Below are 20608 nucleotides of genomic sequence, written 5' to 3' on the forward strand. Positions count from 1 at the left end.
AAAAGATCACCCAAGCTCACTTGACTACACACGACATCACCAAGAAGATTGACAATAAGATACAAGAACGTTGATTACAAGAATCCCTTTGCCTCAAGGTCAGGATCGGGGGCCTTCCCTCCCCATGGTGCACAGATGAGGACACCCTTGAAGAAGCCATCACCAAGCTCAATGGTATACTTCAACCATCTCTTGGATCAATGATACACATAGGAAGGTGCCACCCAAGCAGTGTATCCTCTCCTTCAAGGACAAAGAAGAGCGAATGCTGTTACTATGCCAATCTCGTCTTCTCAAGGGGCAAAACCTTTGGATCGCCAAAGAATTGACTACAAATCAACTAAAGACTAAAGCGAGCGAGCTTAAGAAAATGCACGAAGCCCGCAAACAAGGCAAATGGGCGATTTATTGAGGTGGCAAATCTGTCATTCAAGAGTTTCGAACTCTCAAACCGACTTCCCCCTCTTTTGTTCTTTCCTTTCCTCCTGGTCAATGGACCCTTAGTCCTTAACTGATATGTAAGCATCGATGTAATGTTTAGTTTGCTTTTCTGGTCCCATAGGTTACATATGACCTCCATGGACGATAATTCAATCTATCTATCTCTCTTTCTCTCTCTCTCTCAAAAAGAAGTGGGGCTACTAGACAATACACTTAAACTTTAATTGTTTCCCAAAAGATACTAAACTCTAGTTGGGTTTAATACAAAGGAAAATCATGTCTCCTTTTTCAAGGGGTCAATGGGGTTCTCTTCTAATGACAATGAAATGTATGTTTGTTCTTGCATCTCATCTAGAGTTCTTCACTTTAGGGGTATCATATACTTCAATCTACTAGGGTGTCTCGAAAAAAGGCACATAATTAGTTCATTGTAATAGCCCAATGTAGTCAGAATCGAAGTACAAGCACCTCATCCATTTGTTTCCTTATATATGTAATACTTTAAAAAAAATTGCAACTAATAGCTCAAATAGAGAGAGAGAGAGAGAGAGAGAGAGAGAGAGAGAGAGAGAGGACTCTCTTGATGGAAATAAGTACAAAGCTGCTAGAGTACTTATAATCACAAATAAGAATCTGCAAAAGCTTGATCTAATTTTAGAGTGATACACTATTTCCTAAAAAGTACTTTAGTGAGTGAATACAAAAGATCATTAATGAATTTGATGACTATCCTTATAGATACACTCCCATTTTCTCCCATGGAAAAAATCATTGAGAGTAGTTGACTTGTTTGGTTCTAATCTTTGAGCTCTTTGGAGCCAATGACATAGCTTATCATATTAATCTTCATCTTGGGCAGCAAAGTACTCTTACATACCATGGAGGAGGTCTTTGGATGTATTACTATTGCAATATTGTAGAAATTATTATGGGACCCTTGTAGCTGGGATGCAGGGTTTGAACAATTCGAAATAGAGGACTGTTCCCACCACTATAATAATCCAATTCACGAGACTTGGGTCTCAAAATACTAGCTCTAGAGGAATGGATGCACATTGTGTACCTTTATTTCACTTATTCAAAGATACACCTATTTTAAGTGGTAGGAAGCTAAAAAATATTTGATGACCGCATATACAAAACCGCATTAGACCGTTTAAAGAGAAAAGTTTCAAACTGAAAACCTGAAAGAAACATGTATAACACAAAGCTTGATATTTGGCTGAAGTGATACACATTGGCCACACCCTTAATAGACACAAGTAAAGCTCGGAAGAAACATGTATAACACAAAACTTGATATTTGATTGAAGTGCTCTACATTGGCCACACCCTTAATAGACACAATTAAAGCTTGGAAGAAACATGTACAACACAAAGCTTGATATTTGAATGAAGTGATATACATTGGCCACACCCTTAATGGACACGTTAACATTGATTTATCGTTGATAACCACCCATCTAAAATTATAGGGTTTGAACATGGCATTGTTGTTGCGGTTAAGTGATAACTTACGTACGAATGGGTTGTAGTCTTCCCTCTTGTCTATCATGAGAGTTGGACTACATATGCAGAGTTGTTGCGGTTAAGTGGTAACTTGCGTACGAATGGGTTGTAGTCCTTACTTTCATGAGAGCCCTCGGTGCTAAAGGATTAACCGATAGCATGTGTACATCTTTCCCTCCTGTTTTCTTTCCGACTTAGGCTCATGCCAAAATGATCATAGAAACATAATTGCCACAAAACACAATAGTATGCGAAGATACTTGTCAAAAATATCTTCATATACTACTCATTATCATGGGCAACTCACAAAAGCCATAAGACGGTTAAACCTATTTTAATACAAATTTTTATCTCAGATCTTTCCATCATATGATGCTTTTACCACATGCCTGCATAATGCTATCACATGCATCACACTCAACATACATTAGTTTCTGAGTGTGCATATGTAGAGCGCAAAGGTCACCGTCCAACTAAGTGAGCTGAAAGCTTTACCATACTGCGTGCAAGACATTGAGAGGAGGCAATGTTGGACAGAACTAGCATTGTTACAATGTAATGAATGTAATCAATGTTGACAAAATACTAAGGGCTTTTGAGGACTCTGATAAGATGTTACTTGTGTGACCACATGCTAGAGCCTTCATTCCAGACAAAACTGTTAAAAATTTACTCCTTGCTGGGACAAGAATCTTGTGCTTTAAAGCAGCAATGCCATCCTCAGCCACAACGCTTGAAGGTACTGACAACCCCAAGATACCTTAGCTGGTAGATTTCCATGAACTTGTTTCAAAGTCTTGTGTAATGTGGTCTTACATGGCATATCTTTCATTCTTAAAGAAAGTGACCCTGCAGCCATTATAGCCGCTCAATTGCGAACACCAAAAACTTCATGAACATAGGAAAGAAAGCAGAAGAGTATCCATCCATCCAATGGAAAGATTGAAAACTATGGGGTGTTATACATGAGAACCAGGGACTACCTTTCATCACAAACCAAATTTTGAGTAACATTACCAGGACATTTAAAGCATGATCCCCCTAATCTATACCTATCAGATCAATGACCTCTTAAAACCTGTGATGTTGAGTCGGACTTGCCGTGTGCCAAAACGAACAAGACACGATTTGGATTTGAAATATGCTGCTGGGAGTTTGAACCACACAAACATCTTGCCCGGTGAGTTCTTGTGTCAGAAGTTCATGTATTTGCATTGATAGCGCCAAATAGATGATTGTGCCAGAAAAACAAGCATGTATACCTGTCAAATGGGCTCAGCGAACGTCCCTCCTCTTACTATGTTGCTTTATCAGCATGAGTGAAAAGGGCAAAATTTGAAGACCAAAAAGTGCAATGCTATCCAAATAAAAGCTGATCTGTAATGGAACACCTTTTTTGTCGCTCAACCCTGTTAAAGCATGGACTCATTATTTCTGTACCAGCTTTTGGAATCCACAAGCCATTGTCACTGGTGCGCTGCTCCATGAACGAGAAACACCACGCATTCAGTAATGTCCAAAACATTTCCTTCCTCCTTTAAGTATGCCCAGTAAATCTTGTGTTGGAAACAACACCAGTCATCAACTAAATGGTATAGTCAATCAGCATCCATGGTGTCATCCGAATCTGCTTTCATAATAGCCTCTGTGAATATCTTTTGTAACTCCTTACCCCTGTATTTCGCCAGCGCAATACAACTCTGGACACAATAACCAGCCCCAGCGGCACCAGATGTAATCAATGCATTGGTATAGTGACCAGTGTACAATATTGTTACATATCTACTGTTCGTACCTGCACAATTGAAGTACTGGCTAAGACCTCACCCCCAGGCTTGTACAAGGAAACCAGTTGTCCGGAGAAATCAGTCAAAACTGTGATGGTGGTCTTTAAAATTCCTTCCTCTTCTGCTGTTGGATCAGGAAGTATATGTTTTGGATGTAATGCACAGGTCAAGGCCATAGGAATCTTTCCTAATTTCAAGCGTTTACCCTTCAAAGTTTGGGCCTTTTCCGTCACCACATTTGCTGGAAATACCTTACCATCATCCGTAATGGCAATCTCTGGTAATTTAACTGTTGAGCAACATCAAAGTCATCATCACCCAAATCTCTCTCCCCCCCCCCTCTCTCTCTCTCTCTCTCTCTCTCTCTCTCATAGGTCACTTTGGCCTTTTGAAGACGTTAATATAACATTTCATTTCATTTCATCTCTCTCTCTCTCTCTCTCTCTCTCTCTCTCTCTCTCTCTCTCCCCCACAAAAAAATTAAAAAAATCTATATTATTTAAATGAATTATCTCAAGCACACAGCCTCAAGGTAAAGTGTACAGTGCCAATCATCAGAGAGGTGTGATCCCAAAATTCATAAAATATACAAAAATGGCCAAGACTATTTCTTGGTTCTCAGACCTCCTAACATATACATTTACATCATGTCCAAGAGGTGGAAAACTATGTCAAGAGTACAGCAGCAACAAGAGAATTTTTAGCGTCATAGGAACAATCGCAAGAGACATCAAGATCTATCCGACGAATGTCACCCCCATTAGAGCTAAATGAAGGTCCAACAATTTCCCCATGAACCCTAAGGGGCTCAGGAGAAACAGGTGCAATCTTTGCTAAAGAAGAGGAAGCCTGAAAATGTGGATATGTGGGGACACCTACGCCTGTAAGCCTGTCTGATTGGAGTAACCTCTGTGTACCTCTACCATAGTTACAGGGAATGGCCATTTTCAGGTCCCCGTTCCCCGTTCCCATCCCAATCTCCCGTTTCGGATTCCCGTTCCGCGTTTCAGATGTGAGTATCCGAAACAGGGAATGGCATTTCATGCATGTTGCCGTTCCCCGTTCCCCGTTTCGATTTCCCGTTCCGGGTAACTATGGCCTCTACCCATAACCAATCTACCACACTTGGGTGATATATTTTCCTCCTTTTATTAGCACACACCCACACACCTAGACACGCACCCGAGAAGAAGAGTACTTTAACGTCGCAAGAAATGTAACAAACTTGGACACCCCAAGTCTAGATTCTACCGTGACACCGCAAAGATTCACTTTAAAACAGTTCACAAAAGCAACACAGCCCGGCGTAGTTCCATGCCAAGAGGTATTGGCCCCAAAGACTAGCGCCCCTTTCGGTATTTATTTTTATATTAATCTTTGAGCAAAGTACAATGAGCCTGCGGGTGCTCACTCTCAGACTCTGTGTCCACATGCCCTAAGAAATGAGGCCCTTGGACGTATTTATTCTTACAAGGGATGCCCAAAAGCAGAGCCCCAAAAGCTTTAAACTTTAAAAGTTCCAAAAGCAACTGGTTCCCAAAATCTGTCAAAAGTAGTCCTCGCAAATTACGAAAATTTCGTACAGCTGCCACGTCAACATGTCAGCACGACTTGCGGAAATCTGCCACGTCAGCAACCCAATGCGTTTTACGAAAATCTGCCACGTCAACCTGTCGGCGCGTTTTCTGGGCCTGCCAGCAATGTAAATGTTTCCAGGGGCCAGCCAAGTCACCAGTTTGTGACATACCCCCCTCTTGAAATGTCACGTGCACATCTAACATATGTGTATGTGGACAAGCTACTTCATGTCTAGGGTTCAGTTCAGTTAGCTTAGGAAGTGTTCTGACACTTTTGTGAGTCTATTCGCAGACCGTGCATATCCAGGCACTTGTAGTAGATGCATATCCTCTGTTTGCACACAGCATGATCATCAGATTACCATCAGAACCCATCAGAAGCATTTTTACATTGCACAAACCTATTTTCCATATTTTAGCCATTTTTCACTTATTAATAATAAGTGACTTTGTTGGAAAACTGGGTAGGGAAATTCTGGTAAGTCGCTATATAAGAAACCTAGCACTAGCATTTTCTGGCACAAGAGGCAGCAGGGACCAAGTGTCCAACAGAGCACCTTCTCAGCAAGACTCCCCGGCAGGCAACCTAGCGTTTTCCAGCCAACAGGCCAAAGACCAACCTAGCGTTTTTCATCAAGGACAGCCCAGCGTTTAGCAGAGAGCAGATCAAGCAGATTTCCACAGTAGGATCCATAGCATTTTTGCAGCAGATCAGATCAGCCCTAGTGTTTTTGGAACAGCAAAGCACCCAGCGTTTTGCAGATTCCCGGCGATAGAAGTCCCCTTTGCATCAGCGTTTTGCATTTTCAGCATACAGACACCGCAGAACAATCAAACCACGCAAATCTCACCTTCCCGCAGCAGATCCTCGCCGCACGGTCAAGTCAGCCAGCGTTTGCAGATTCAGCCCTCTATTCGCAGATTTCAGCATCTGCATTTTCAGCGCGTCGCCATCACATCGTCGTCATCGCCGTCGTCACCGACATAGAATCAAAATTTCAGCAGATACAAAATCTGCAGATTTCAGCCCTTAGCGTTTTCAGATTTCAGCCCGTCTCGTCGTCGGCATCGTCGGCAAGTCCATTGCATTGTAGAGATTTGTGCAATCAATTGTAGACCGCTCTCGCCATAGAGAGTGGGGCCGTCGGAGGAGGGTTTGACAACATTCTGGTGTCGTATTCTTCTCTCTCTATCTCTCAGTCTCAGAACCTTCATTCACAGTGTTTATCCACTTGTTTGTGATCATTTGCACTCTCTCACAAAAGGAACGGAAGGCTCTCCCTTCCTTAAGTAAAAGGAACCCTTGAGCACAGTTCGGAGCACTCATCTTGAGCAAAGTTCAACATTCACATCCGCTGCACCTTACATGAAAGAATTGTAAATCACCCTCGATTACTCCTGCAAAACAGACAAAGGCCATAAACTATCTTAGTAGACACTGACTGTTAGTACCGACGCACTAGACACGACACATCTAGCACTTGTACAAATCGACAGTCACATCACAGGACATCACTTAACATCACAAGACATGACATGACAAATCACAAACAAATTCATTCCAAATCTCAAAACCATGATTAATCGGCAACATATTTACTAATCGCATCTAGATCTATGTTGGACCTTATAGACGTCCGATTAACTAATCCTTATTGCAATCATGCCTATAGAGATTTATGAGACCGACATGCTGCAGTCATTTCGTCTTTCACTTCCTGCACTCAAACAAGTCAAGTACATTTCAATCATATTCAGTTTCGAGAATTCTTGTCATAAAGTCATTCAACAGAAGACTACTCAGCCCACTAGTATCCTTGAAACCCAAAGGGGACATCAATGACCTTATTCAAAAATCGAGGTAATCCGTTGACAAAGGAGCGGAGTGACTCCCCTCTTGTGCAAACCCGCTGCACTTTTTTTTTCCCGAGAAAAAGATCCTTTTATTAATTAATGAAACTGCCCATAGGGCTACAACCACCTCTTCGAGAGAGGACTACAACAACCATGACGGGAAGACTCTCCTAGTGAAAAAAACAGCATATGTACAATGAGGCTAAATCAAGAAATGGGGGAGGGAAAGGCCACACAGGTGGACGGTAGTGCCATCTGAGTACACCCTAGACCATGGTGAAAGAAGGCCCATGACGCCAAAGTCGAAGGAAGGCCTCTCTACGCTCCCTCATGCGGTCAGAGCTGCCCTGAAGTCTCTCGAGTTGTCCTCTGAGGGTGTGGATCAGCTCTAACCAAAGATCGCGAACAGTCTCTGCTGGTGGTACAAGGCGAGCCTCAAAGATGCGGAAGTAACGGGCCCGCCAGATGAACCAGAGTGTCAGGCCACTGATGAGCTCCCAGCACTCCTCTCTCTCACTGCACCACTCCTGTGGAGTAAGCTCTATGGCAGGCTGGAGTGTAGGTCGCCCCCCCTGCATCACTATCATTCTACTAGTGGAAGATAGCTCAAACTGAAGTGCCAGGCCCGTGAGAGTGGACCAAGCAGTTCCCCCCCAAGTGTACTGCTGAGCCGTGGAAAGAGCAGGCATCAACCGAAGAACACGAAGCCACACGTGTTGTGCCAAGGGACAGTCCCAAAGACAGTGACGCTGACTCTCCACACGATGGTCACAAGCTGTGCATGCGGCCGAGAGACCACTATGCACCAGCCAACTCCCAATTGTTGTAGCTCTGTGTGCAACCAGCCACTGAAACAGAGTCACTCGCCTCGGCTGTCTAGAGTCCCACAACCTCTCCCAAAAAGCTGCCAAGAACTCAGCTGTGAGACCCTCCTCCTGCCAATGAGGTGCTGCAGCAGGGCGAGCCTCTCTCTGTGCTACCACTATGTGATGTCCCAATCGAAAAGTGTACCGAAAGAAAGGGACACCTGGGTGGTCTGTAGAAGAAAAAGGATCCCTCCAAAGCCACTCTCCAAGATCGCACTGTACTCGAGCCAGTGGACAGCACTCCCAAGCCCACAGTCTCCAATGTCCAATCTCAAGAGCAGTTGGGTCAGGATCGATGACACAAGTCCTCCCACAGATGTCCACCACTCGAATCCTCTTAAAACAGCACTCTGCCACCTGCGGGGCCTCTACTGCAACTCGCTATAAGCGTCCCTCACCCTGTAACTCAAAAAACAGGGAGGGAACAGTCTCTAAGCAAGCCCGAACTGAGATGAGAACCTCTAGTCGCGTGAAGGCTCCCATCCATCTGGGCGCTGCCGACTCGAGAGGTGTGAGCCACTCAGCTGGAACTACCTTTGAGATGTCCTGGCACATGCTCTGCACCCCTCTCATGTCCTGCAGCTGAAAGCCTTGTAGCTCCTCTGACAAGCCTGAAAACTGTAACTAGTCACCTAAAGAGCGTGTTGAACCCGCTGCCATGGGACCCAAGGAAACATGAGGCCGACTACCAACCAAGTGGCCTCTCTTAGTGCTAACCATGGGGTTCCAAACAAGGGGCTGTCGCAGGCGCTCCTCCGTGCAAGTAGGCTGCCGCTGCTCCATGCCTCGCCACAAGTGCTCCCAAGATCGAAGCAAACCCACAGCGAAGCGATCCTCCAGTCTCCTGCTCAAACCAACTCTGCGCATCTCCATGGCGATCTGCGCATCTCTATGGCGATCCATCTGGTCAAAGGTTGCCAGGGACCTCCTGCTTGAGGCACCCTAGCACGGAGCCGCTTTAGCAAGAACTCCTTCCAGGGTTCCTCACCTGGAAGAAGTCCTCGGACGATGAACTTCCCAAGAAGGGCTCTGCTGTGCTGTGCTGGGTCGATGATCCCAAGCCCTCCCTGTGAACAAGGAACAGTAATGACCTGCCAAGCCACTTTGGCCCGAGCTGTCCGAGTGTCACACCCTGACCAAAAAGGAATTTCCTTATCAGCCTCTCTACCTGGCTGATACAAAAACTTGAGAAGATCCAGCAAGAAGTGATGTACCACATAGTAGACAACAATACCTGGTTGGCCACTACAACTCTACCAACCAAAGAAAGTCGTGCAGAGCTCCAATGTAGCAACTTCCTCCTGATAGACAAGAGGAGGGGAGCAATCTGGTGCTCAGGAGACAAGTCCAAACCAGCCTGACAGCCCAAGTACTGAACTGCAGTCCTTGGGGGAATCCACCTAAAACCCTCACCTGGCATCCAATCGGGTACAGGAACACTACCAACCGAGAAAGCCACTGTCTTTCTCCAGTTGATCAGTGCGCCAGATGCACAATAGAAGGTCTAAAGAGCTTGCTCACAGCTGTGAAGGTTGGCCTCTTGGCCATCCAAGTACAAGGCTGAGTCGTCAGAAAACTCAGTGTCCAGTAGCTCATCTCCCCGAATATGGAGTGCTAAGCCCCGTATAACAACCTGCTGCGACACCACAAACCTGCTCATCGCCTCAGCATAGAACAGAAAGAGAAATGGGGCAAGAGGGCAGCCTGCCTGACCGAACGTGTGAGCATGAAACGATCACCCCTACCTCCTGCCAAAAGTACCTGACTGCGTGCATGTCTGTACAAAGCTAACACCCCTCTGATCCAAGCATCTGAGAAGCCCATCCTGCGTAGAGTGCCGTCCAGAAAGTCCCTGTCAACTCTGTCGTAGGCCTTCTCAAAATCAAGAAGAAGAATCACCAGATCTCACCACGGAGCCGCGCTAGACAGAAGCCTCCCAAAAAGTAAAGATGTTAAGGATACTACGCTCCTTGACAAAACCTGTGTAAGTCCCTCCTTGGGAATGAGGTAGATGAGACCCTCACTCATGCTGTCAGGCATCTCTCCTGTGTGCAAGATGTATTGAAAAGCACTACACAGATCTAGGCCAAGCAAGCCCCAGTACTCCAAGAAAAAACTGGGAGTCAAGCCATCCTCACCTAGACAGCTACCACGGGGGAGTGCACTAAGAGCCGTGTGCAACTCCTCAAGCTGAAGTGGCAGCTCAAGCCTCTGACGCATCTCCTCAGTCACAAGGCAAGGCATCTGTGCCCACACCTGCTCCCTGCATGCATCCTGACGCTCTGACTGAGACTCTGCAGACAATAACTCACGGTAAAATTCAGTAGCACCTGCACGCATGTCCTCTGGCTCAGAAGCAACTAACCCGTCGGGCCTCCTCAACTGACTGACCTTGGCATGCGTATGCCGAGGTCCCACTGCCTCGAAAAAAGAACCAATCACTCTGTCACCCACCTTTGTCCACTGAGATGCTTGTCGATGGAAAACAAACTCATGGCGCCGCTTCTCTGTGCTAACAAGCTCCTGGCGAGCCTGCTGTAACTGCTCCTCCAACCAAGGATTGTCTGAATGTTGCTCTTGCATCCTCTGTAAGGAAGCAACGCCCCGTCTGAGACGCTGCTCCTCCTCTCTCGCTGCAGCCAAGCGAGCCAACGACTCATGGAGAAAGAAACGACTAAGCTGAGCTAGTCCTGAGGCCACTCTGTCAGCATGAGAATCCCGCATGTCCAAGCTCTCTGTCCAAGAGCCTCTACTCGCTCTCTGAGTGCAAAGTCCAGCAAGACCCTCTCAAGGATGCGAAGCATCGTGCACCCCCTTCTTTGTCTATCTGCCACTGTGAGGATCACTCGTGCAGGGTCCGAGAAGGAAGTCCCTGCCAAAATGCCAACTGTCCCACCCAAGTCACAGAAATGGTCACTGGTGTAGAAGCGATCTATCCGCGATAGATTCACTCCTCCCACTCTGCGGTCCGAACGAGAGAAGGCCACGCTGTCTAGGGACCTCACAAAGCTAGAGTGGTGCCATATATCCGAAACCCTCAAGAGTCATACAAAACCTCTCTCAAGCTGTCAGCTCAACTCCATGCACAGTAGCATGGCTACCACAAATCCTGTAAGAAGGGTCCTCCAACATGTTGAAGTCACCCCCTATGCACCACTGCTCTGCCTATGGCAGAGACTCAACAATCTGTGACCAAAACTCTGCTCGTGCACTCGCCACATTGGGCGCATATATGTTCAGGAAGCCCACAAGGCAACCCTGAACCTGCATAGTGATCCACTGAGCTCTGCCTGGCACAATAATCCCTCTGCCCACAATGGCATGCTGCAAAGAATCCGCAATAGTCATACATACCCCGCCCTGGATGCCTCCAGGTCCAAAGCAGCTCACCAAAAAGTAACATATCGTCCACGCAAGAGCTGACCACAACGTCTAATGCGGCTCTCACACGGATGATGCTCCTGTAGCATAAGGAGATCAATCTCACCTCCCACAAGGCAAAGTTGAAGCTCCTAACGCAGTCAGCCCCTCTGACGCTGAAACTGGGGCCCACCTAGACCCTACACGTTCCATGAGATGATCCTCATGGGGAGCGAGAGAGAACAGATGCTGCCACAGCAGCTAAACATGCTATCTTCGAGGCTTGCTTGGATGGGGAGTAATACGCATCCAAGCGTCCTCTAGATAGGCGTGACTGCAAAGAGTGCCTGGCCCAAGCCCAAGTAGACCGAGCCGTACGTAAAGCAACCTCCTCTGTCCAGGAGTCCTCATGAATGTGTACATAGCATGGCGAGCACTGTGTATCAGCAAAGAAGTGAACCACAATGTGTTTACATCCTGCTGCATTTTGGGGGGGGGGGGGGTCACCGCAAACTTGGCCAATGGCCACAGAGTCTGAAGCATGTCTGTAACTCCTAGGTCTCCCATGTGGTGAGAGAACTCTAGGGCATGTGTATGCAGCCACTCCAACACTGAGTCGAGAGTCCACTAAGTCTGGTCCCTGCCGCAAAGGGGAAAAGAGAAGCCAACCGCTGAGTCCAAGGCCTCTATCCCCCTAGCTGCAAGGAACAGAACATGAACCTTGAAGCAGGCTCCCTCATGGTCAACTGAGGAGTCGCCGAGAAAGCGTGTAAAGTCGTAGTCAAAGAAGTCCCATCGGCGCCGAATGTCAAAGCTCATCAGAGCATGAGGGACTGCTGCAAAGGGAGATGTATGTACCTATAAAGGGGGTCGCAAGAAAAGCTGTCCCTCTCTCGCCAAGCGACTCGTGGCGAAGGCGCTGCCAAGAGATCTCCTAGCAGCCGGGGATGACCCTGTCCCCTGGGGCGACTGTGGAACTGGAGCGGGAGGGGGGGTGTAGGAGCAGGGGGAGGAGGAGAAGAGGGGCGAGGGGGATTGGCAAAGGTAGAGGGGCGAGGAGGAGAGGCGGCGGGAGCAGAAGGGCGGGGGGGGGGGGGGGGGGGGGGGGGGCTGATGAGGAGGGGGAGAACTCGGGGGGAGGGGGGGCTGTCAAGGGTGAAGTTGAGGTGGGGGCTGGAGCAAGGACCTCTTCTTGCTCAACAGGACCGAATCGTTTCCCCGTGGAAAACCACTGCTGCTGGGCAGCCGCCTGAGGACCACCCTGAGTGCCAGGCTGTCGTTGTCGCCCCTGCCGTTGTCGACCACGAACCCGCTGCCATCCCTCCTCCGCTGGAGCCCCAGTCTTAGAGGGTGGCTCTGCCTGTGTGCTCTGTGTCTCTGCCTGGCTGCTGGCCAACCCTTGCAAGCTGGGGCTGAGTCTGTGGTGTAGGTCGGGGCCTCCTCCGTGGACAGGCCCTCGCAAGATGGCCCATCTGTCGACAAATGAAGCATTGGTTCGGGAAGCTCGAGTACTCCACGCTCTGTCTAAACCAACCCCCACTCACCCGAGAAAGGAGGATGACCTTCGGGAGAGTGTGAGTGTCCCTAGCCAGAACGCGAACTGAGGGAATGTCGGCCGCCTTGGTAGCTACTGAGGCTGCCGTGCGAGGTGTCTCTAGGACAGTCCCAATCGCTGAGCCTATCCTGGACAAAAGTGGTAGGTACTCCCTCCGCAAACCAAGAAAGCAGACGAAGATGGGAATGTCTGCCTCCTCTACCAAAACATCTGAAGCAGGGTCAAAACCATGTCTCCACTGTCGAACACGGGCTCAAGCTGCTCGGATGGTCAAGGGGCTCATGGCGATGACCTTGGACGCCATCTCAGAGGTCTCAAACTCGATCTGATAGTAGCCTCGTCCGAGGATCTGAACGTCCAAGATCTTGCCCACCTCTGCAAGAAGGCGGGCTTGGAGAAGGTCACGCAGCTCTCCTCAGCTAAGTCGGGTGCCGAGAATCTTGCAGATGACAGAAGTTGCCAGCAAGCACTCTACCTCTGCGGCTAGGCTCACTTGCTCTGTCAGTGAAAGAGCAAGTCGAATGGTGGGCTCAGCGGGGTCGGGCGAGGGGACTTCAATGGAGTTCCTCTGTGGCGGAGCTTGAGCCTCCATTTGTGTCTGCTGCTGCGGGAGGAGGCGAAGGAATGAAGGCGAGGGGGGAAGCTCCCGCTGGACCAAACACGCCAAGGTTATTGGCGAGGCTCGACAAGCAGGAACGGCTAAAAACTGAAGATGCAGGCGGGCGGGGTAAGGAGCAAAAGGCTGTAAGCAGGCAGGCGGGCGGGCAAAAGGAAGGCGGGAGGATAGGGCAACGGCGGGGGTGGCTGGGCGGGCAGCGAGAGGCGGGTAAGGCGCTGGGTAGCAGGGGGGGGGGGGGGGGGGGGGGGGGGGTAGCGGGGAGGGGCAACGGGTTGGGTTGAGCGAAACGGGGGCAGCCAGGAGCCTGCCCGCAGGTGACAGCAGGGAGTGCGTAAGGGCTTGTGTGTGTGGGTGGGGGGGAGGGGGGGGGGGGGATGGCGAGGAGGGGAGGAAGGGGGAGGGAAGCAGCGATGGCGAGGTGGAAGGTGCGGGCAGCAGCAGCAAACCCGATGCACTAGATTCACCCTCGCTGAAATCGGGATTCTATCGGAGGAGACTATGCTAAACCGAATGCTTCAAGGTAAAGTTCCAAAATCTGAGGAGTATCTGCTAGGTTCTCCTCCTCCACCACTTCACATCCAATGCAGGATAGTTCTTGACTCGACTCACCTCTTGTGCAAACCCGCTGCACCAGATTCACCCTCGCTGAAATCGAAGTTCTATCGGAGTAGACTATGCTAAACCGAATGCTTCAAGGTAAAGTTCCAAAATCTGAGGAGTATTTGCTAGGTTCTCCTCCTCCATCCACCACATCCAATGCAAGATAGTTCTTGAATCTGAAAATCCAAAAGGTCGTCCTGAAAGCTGTCTTGTAGACGTCTCCAAGAGCAATACAGATCTGATGATAACCACTTCTTCATATCAATTCGGCAAGTAGAATTCTGAAGTCTGTCGAGTATATTATCGATCCTCGTAATGTGGAAATCTATTCTGGTTCATTGTTTCTTTATCTTGGCCTCAGCTATCGCTGTAAGGTGGCCGGTTCGGTGGTGTACTACCACGAATCAATCATGTGATCTTCACGACGTAAAAGAGGTAACTCGCTTTGTACGCCTTCAAACAAACAGTCAGTCTCTATTGCAGAAAAATCTTATCGTCTCTTTTCGAGGTCAAACATCAACCTTCAATCATCATTCGATTCTCTCAAGAAAAATCGAGTAAAAAAACTAAATTTCATCAAGTACGATCTCTTTGCCCTTCATTTGTCGAAGTCCCTTTCTCAGCCCCATAGTCAACCACGGCGTTGTTCTTGTGGTACCAAGGGATTTCGAGGAGGACATTAACCTTCCTAAGGACATTACGTAGAAGTCCTCGTGCCCTAAATATCCCTAACATTGCAAAAGAAGTTTGCCGATGATCGGTGTAATGGCAACATCCCGTCCGGGTGCCGCTAGAATTGCCTCCGCCTGTGGCCTCAGTCTGTCGGGCATAATTCCAAGTCGAGCCGCCAATTCAAGAAGTGGGCCTTGGCTCCTCCATCAAAGAAAAATGAGGGCTTCTTGATCTTTAACTTTGTACTTTTGTTGGTCTGATTCCGGTTCGGGCCCCACTCAATGTGGTACCAACTCTGCTTTCATCTTTCCTTTTCTTCTGCACTCGGCTACTGCTCTGTAACTCTCAAGTTTATCTTCTGGTGGTCCTTTGAGTTCTGGTCCATCTCTTTCTGTGTACAGGTTCCGCTTTTTTCTGCACTCGTCTGTCCTTCGACTTTTCTCCCTACCTGAGAGGAGAGGCAATGGGTACATGCCATCTCGAGTAAATCTTACCAATCGGATAATTCTTCAGGTGTCTCGCCAATCTCGGATCCCTAGAGTACTTAATCAATTTGTACACACATATGCCAATCTATAATTGACGTTTGTACTTCGTTCTAGTAAGCTTGTTCGTCGAAAAAAAATAAAAAAATTGCCCAAATCTTCATTCTTTTCTTCAGTTCTCGCACCGGATTTTCAACTTTTCTTTGCCTTTCCATTTAGAGATGTCATCTCTGTCAAATTCTCCACGAGAACCCATGTGTAATCTGGGATTCTTTATGGCTTTATGCCCTGTAAGACAAGAGCGATGAAGATGGGAGCGCGCCCCATGCGTGATGTATGAAGGATGGGAGTCGCTACTAAGTCTTGGGTCGGGACACGAAGATTCTTTTCCAAAAATTGTGCGCTGCAAAAAGGATCGAATCCTCCATAGAAGAAGAATCTTTCTATACCACTGTAACAAACTTGGACGCCCAAAGTCTAGATTCTACCGCAACACCGTAGAGATTCACTCTATAACAGTTCACAAAAGTCAAAACCGCCTGGCGTAGTTCCGTGCCAAGAGGTATTGGCCCCAAAGACTGGCGCCCCTTTCGATATTTATTTTTATATTAATCTTTGAGCAAAGTACAATGAGCCTACGGGTGCTCACTCTCAGACTCTACATCCACATGCCCTGAGAAGTGAGGCCCTTGGGCGTATTTATTCTTACAAGGGATGCCAAAGAGCAGAGCCCCAAAAGCTTTAAACTTAAAACATTCCAAAAGCAACTGGTTCCCAAAATCTGTCAAAAGCTGTCAGCGCAAATTACGGAAATTCCGTACAACTGCCACGTCAGCATGTCAGCGCGAATTGCCCAAATCTGCCACGTCAACAGCCCAAAGCGTTTTACGAAAATCTGTCACGTCAGCCTGTCGGTGCGTTTTCCGGGCCTGTCAGCAATGTAAATGTTTCCAGGGGCCACCTACGTCACCAGTTTGTGACAAGAAACTATCCCAAGAGACCTTGAAGATCTATCCGTGAGGAGAGTTGAACTAAAGACCTGTTATTCAAGAGGGAAATGGCATAACCAATCTACCACACTTGGGTGAGAGAGAGAGAGAGAGAGAGAGAGAGACTTCCGGATTTTACGGCGCGTTTTACGCTAACATGCTGACGTGGCAAAGTACGGATCTCCGCAAATTACAGAGGCTGCTTTTTCAGCGCTAGCTTTTCTTTTTTGAACAGTTTTTGGAAGCCTTTGGATTAACTGCTTTATTTGAGAAGCTTTTGAGTTGAGAAGCTTTTGGGGCTCTACTTTTGGGCATCCCTTCTAATCTATAAATTAGTGGGCAGGGCCCTCACATCTCAGAGCATCTGGACGCAGAGTCTGAGAGTGAAACCCTCCCACTCTCTTGTACTTTGAACACAGATTAATACAAAAAGAAATACCAAAAGGGGTTCTGCTGTGTCGCGGTAGAATCTTGACTTGGAGTGTCCAAGTTTGTTACAGTGGTATCATAGCGCGGCCGATTTCTCTTCTCCGATCCTTTTCTCTCGGCACTTATGGATTCCAACAACGAACAGTCGACTTCCTCTGCATTTGGGGATGCGGGAAGAGATCACGAAGAGTACGGCCCGCCTCGGCCTACTCTGGCAAAGACTGAAGAGATGGAATGTCGACAATTGGTTGACAACGCGACAAAGATGATGATCAACATTGCGAAGGATCCAAAATTTGCAAAACTTTTGACTCAGACATCCTTCGACGAGGTGCACACCCAGTGGCAGAAGGACATAGAGCCACCCCTCAAACCGGCACTCAAGAAACCTCCTACTCCGAGGATGTTTACAGAGCAAGAATTGGAAGAGGTGGTTGATACACGGATTACTCAGCTTTTTGACGCGAACAACAAAGCAAAAAAGCACGACAAAAAGCGGAAGAAAGGAACTGACTTCCCGGGTTATTTGGGTCGTCAATCTACTTTCGCCTCGACAAGGAAGCAGAAGAAGCGTGTGCGATTTGAAGGAGTATCCAGTTCTTCTTCTTCTTCTTCTTCTTCTTCTGACAGTTCTTCTAGCTCTTCTGACTCGAGCGAAGAAGCCAGGAAAGGGAAAAAGCAAAGCTTCCAAAACGGCAAGAAAATGGCAAAGAAGCCTAAGTTTCGCCCAATTTCTGACAGTTCTACACAGGACTCGTCTTCATATAGTTCGGACTCCGACGATCACAGATTTTACGCAAAGAAGAAGAATTTTTATAAAGCCAACCAGTATGACTTTCTCGAAGATAAAAGCAAGAAAGTTCGGGAATTTAAAGGTGGACAATCAATTAAGTTTGACACTTTTTCTGGATGCCGAGATGCTTCGAGGGCTTTGGCCTTCATACAACAGTTTGATATAGCTTTCTCTGGAGGGCATTACTCAGAGCACTCCAAGATTTGGAGGGCTACCTCTTTCTTCAAGGGAAAGGCTCGAACATGGTGGTCCACCATTCTATTGAACAAGAAAGCGCCAATTAAATGGCTGAAATTTAAAAGGCTTTTTATTTCTTCTTGACTGACAAGGGAGTACGACCGAGATCTATGAACTGCTTGGAATCATCTTTGGATGACCAAGAGAGATTCTTTGGATGCATACTGTGAGAGATTTTGGAGCTCTTTTCTACCCGCTTCTTCATTTAAGAAATCTCGTTTAAAGAACAGATTGAGCGGTTTTGCTGCGGACGTCCTCCAGAGATCCGAGATCACTGCTTAGAACAAAAGTCAAATTCTATTCAAGAATTGATCGGTCATGCGAAACGGAGTTTTGCCATACATTCAGGCAGTCTGACTTACCCCACAGATGAGATCATGACTCAGAAAACCGAACAGACTTCTAATAATGAAAGTAAAAAGAAGAAGAGCCCCCAAGAAAAGAAAGATAAGGATGCACGACCCCAGCTCACTCTTCGGGAGAGAGCCAACTACATCAAAGAAGGGAAGTGTTTTGGATGCGGGAAACATGGGCACATCGCCGCGAAGTGCCCTAAAAAGGCACAAAAGAACAAGATGAAGAAAGGCCAGAGAGTTCGAATGCAGCTGAGGAACGTGGACGAAAAGACAAGATGAAAGCACGACTTGTAACAGACTTGGACACTCCAAGTCAAGAATCAACCGCGATAGCACCAAATAACCACTTCAAAACAATTCACAGATCACAATAGATTTGCACTGGCCCGGCGGAGTTCCGTGCCTAGAGATATTGGCCCCAAAGACTGGCGCCCCTTTCGGTATTTCTTTTTATATTAATCAATCATCAAAGTACAAGAGAGCGGTTAGGGTTTCACTCTCAGACTCTGCGTCCAGATGCTCTGAGAAGTGAGGCCCTCACCACTAATTTAAAGGTTACAAGGGATGCCCAAAAGCAGAGCCCCAAAAGCTTTTAAAATCAAAAGCATCAGTTCTCTCTCTCTCTTAGAGAGTCTTTTCTCTTTTTTTATAAAAAAAAGCAAAAGCAAAATTCGCGTCGCTCATCATTTTCCAAAAAAAAAGAAAAAAAATATTTTATTTTATTTTTTTTAATAATCCGCCTCCGCGATTTCCGGAATTTAGGGTTTTTGGCAAAATTTAGGGTTTGCAGGAATTTTAGGGTTTCTGGCAGAAATTAGGGTTTCTGCTGTCCGCCACGTCATCACTTTGTGACATACCCCCCTCTTGAAAGCATTGTAATCGACCGCGATTACGCCTGCAAAACCGACAAAAGCCATAAACTGTCTTAGCAGACACTGACTGTTAGTACCTACGTACTAGGAACACACATCTAGCACATGTACAAAATCGACAGTCACATCACACGACATCACAGGACATCACCAGACATCACAGGACATCACATGACATTCAACATTCATTCGGATCTTAGACCATGATTTATCGGCAATGTAGCTAGCAATCACATCTAGGTCCAATCGGGACCTCATCGATGTCTGATTGACTAACCCCTATTGCAACCATGTCCATTCGAGATCAATCATACCAAAATGCTGCAGTCATTTCGGCTATCAGTTCCTGCACTCACAAGAAGTCAAGAACAAATCAGTATCATAATCAGGAATTCCATTTCATAAAGTCATCCAGCAGAATACTGTCAACTCTCAGTATCCCTGAAGCTCAATGAGACATCAGTGACTTTAGTTTCAAAATCGAGGCATCTGTTGACAAGGGAGCGGAGTAACTCCCCTCTTGTGCATCCCACTGCACCAGATCTTCGGCCAAGCTGAGTTCTGGGTTCCGTTTGGAGTAGACTATGCTAAACCAAAACATCGAGGTAAAGTTTCACAATCTGAGGAGTATCTGGTAGGTCCTCCTCCTCCATCCACTTCGCATCAAGTGCAGGATAATTCTTGAACTTAACCAAGAACCGCCTTCGGACTTTACCCTTATTCTTCGTATCCTTATGTGCCAAAATCTGTTCAGGAACAAGGATCTCCTCGTTTTCTTCCACTTCGGGTTGCTCATCAGGCACATCACCTTTAAAAGGTTTCAAGAGATTCACATGAAATGCATTGTGAATCCTCCAAGTATTTGGCAGTTTCAATCGGAAGGAGACATCATTTATCTTGTCAGTAATCTGGAAAGGTCCGTAGTATCACATACCAAGCTTTGGAAAAAGCCTCTCCTTTCCCTTTTTCTTTCTTAGGCGTGCCTTCTCAAAAGTAAGAGCACCCAATCATCCTCCTTCAGTTTCCAGTCGCGACGATGGCGATCCGCTGCCTTTTTCTGTCGTTGTCATGTCATCAACTTGTCAGTGCATTTTGTTGGTCATCCGTACAACAACCACGGTATCAACTTCTTACCGCGAATATTCATCCGCTTCAAATTTCTAATCTTTCGTGCTCAGGAAGGATGGAACCTTCGCAGCAGTTTCAACAATCTCACATGGCATCTTCCCCGTCGAAGAGTGTATCGTGTTATTGTAGGCAAATTCCACCAAAGGTAAGTTCTTTTCCCATTGAGTCTTCTGATGCGAGATACAAGACTTCAATAAATCTAAAATCACCGAATTGGCAATCTCAGATTGCCCGTCAGTCTGCAAGTGGAACGATGACGAGAACTGCAACCGCGTGCCAATGTTCTCCCAAATTGCCTTCCAAAACAAACTCATAAATCTGGGGTCTCTGTCGGAGACAATCGTCTCAGGCGTGCCATGTAATCGGAAAATCATTGTGATCATTCTGTATTCTCGGGAGATTAAAAAAAAATGAAATCCATTTCAATATTTTCCCAGGGGCGGGTGGGTATGGGTAAAGGCTGTAACAATCCCTGTGCC

The 20608-nt window shown here is 47.1% G+C and overlaps 1 protein-coding gene across 1 annotated transcript in view; it reads right to left on the bottom strand.

Moving 5' to 3' along the window:
* Positions 1 to 2670: 2670 nt before the first annotated feature.
* Positions 2671 to 20608, bottom strand: part of LOC147426320 (3'-5'-exoribonuclease family protein) — a 50226-nt gene continuing 32288 nt past the window's right edge. Inside the window, exons 7-8 of the mRNA XM_086497805.1 lie at positions 3746 to 4026; positions 2671 to 3650 (exon numbers count right to left, since the gene is read on the bottom strand). Of these exons, the coding sequence (XP_086353931.1) occupies positions 3549 to 3650; positions 3746 to 4026 (383 nt within the window). The 3' untranslated portion in view covers positions 2671 to 3548. The remainder of the gene's footprint in view (positions 3651 to 3745; positions 4027 to 20608) is intronic.

Source organism: Adiantum capillus-veneris, chromosome 24 (assembly GCF_014529385.1).
Source record: "Adiantum capillus-veneris isolate H3 chromosome 24, ASM1452938v2, whole genome shotgun sequence".
NCBI lineage: Eukaryota > Viridiplantae > Streptophyta > Polypodiopsida > Polypodiales > Pteridaceae > Adiantum > Adiantum capillus-veneris.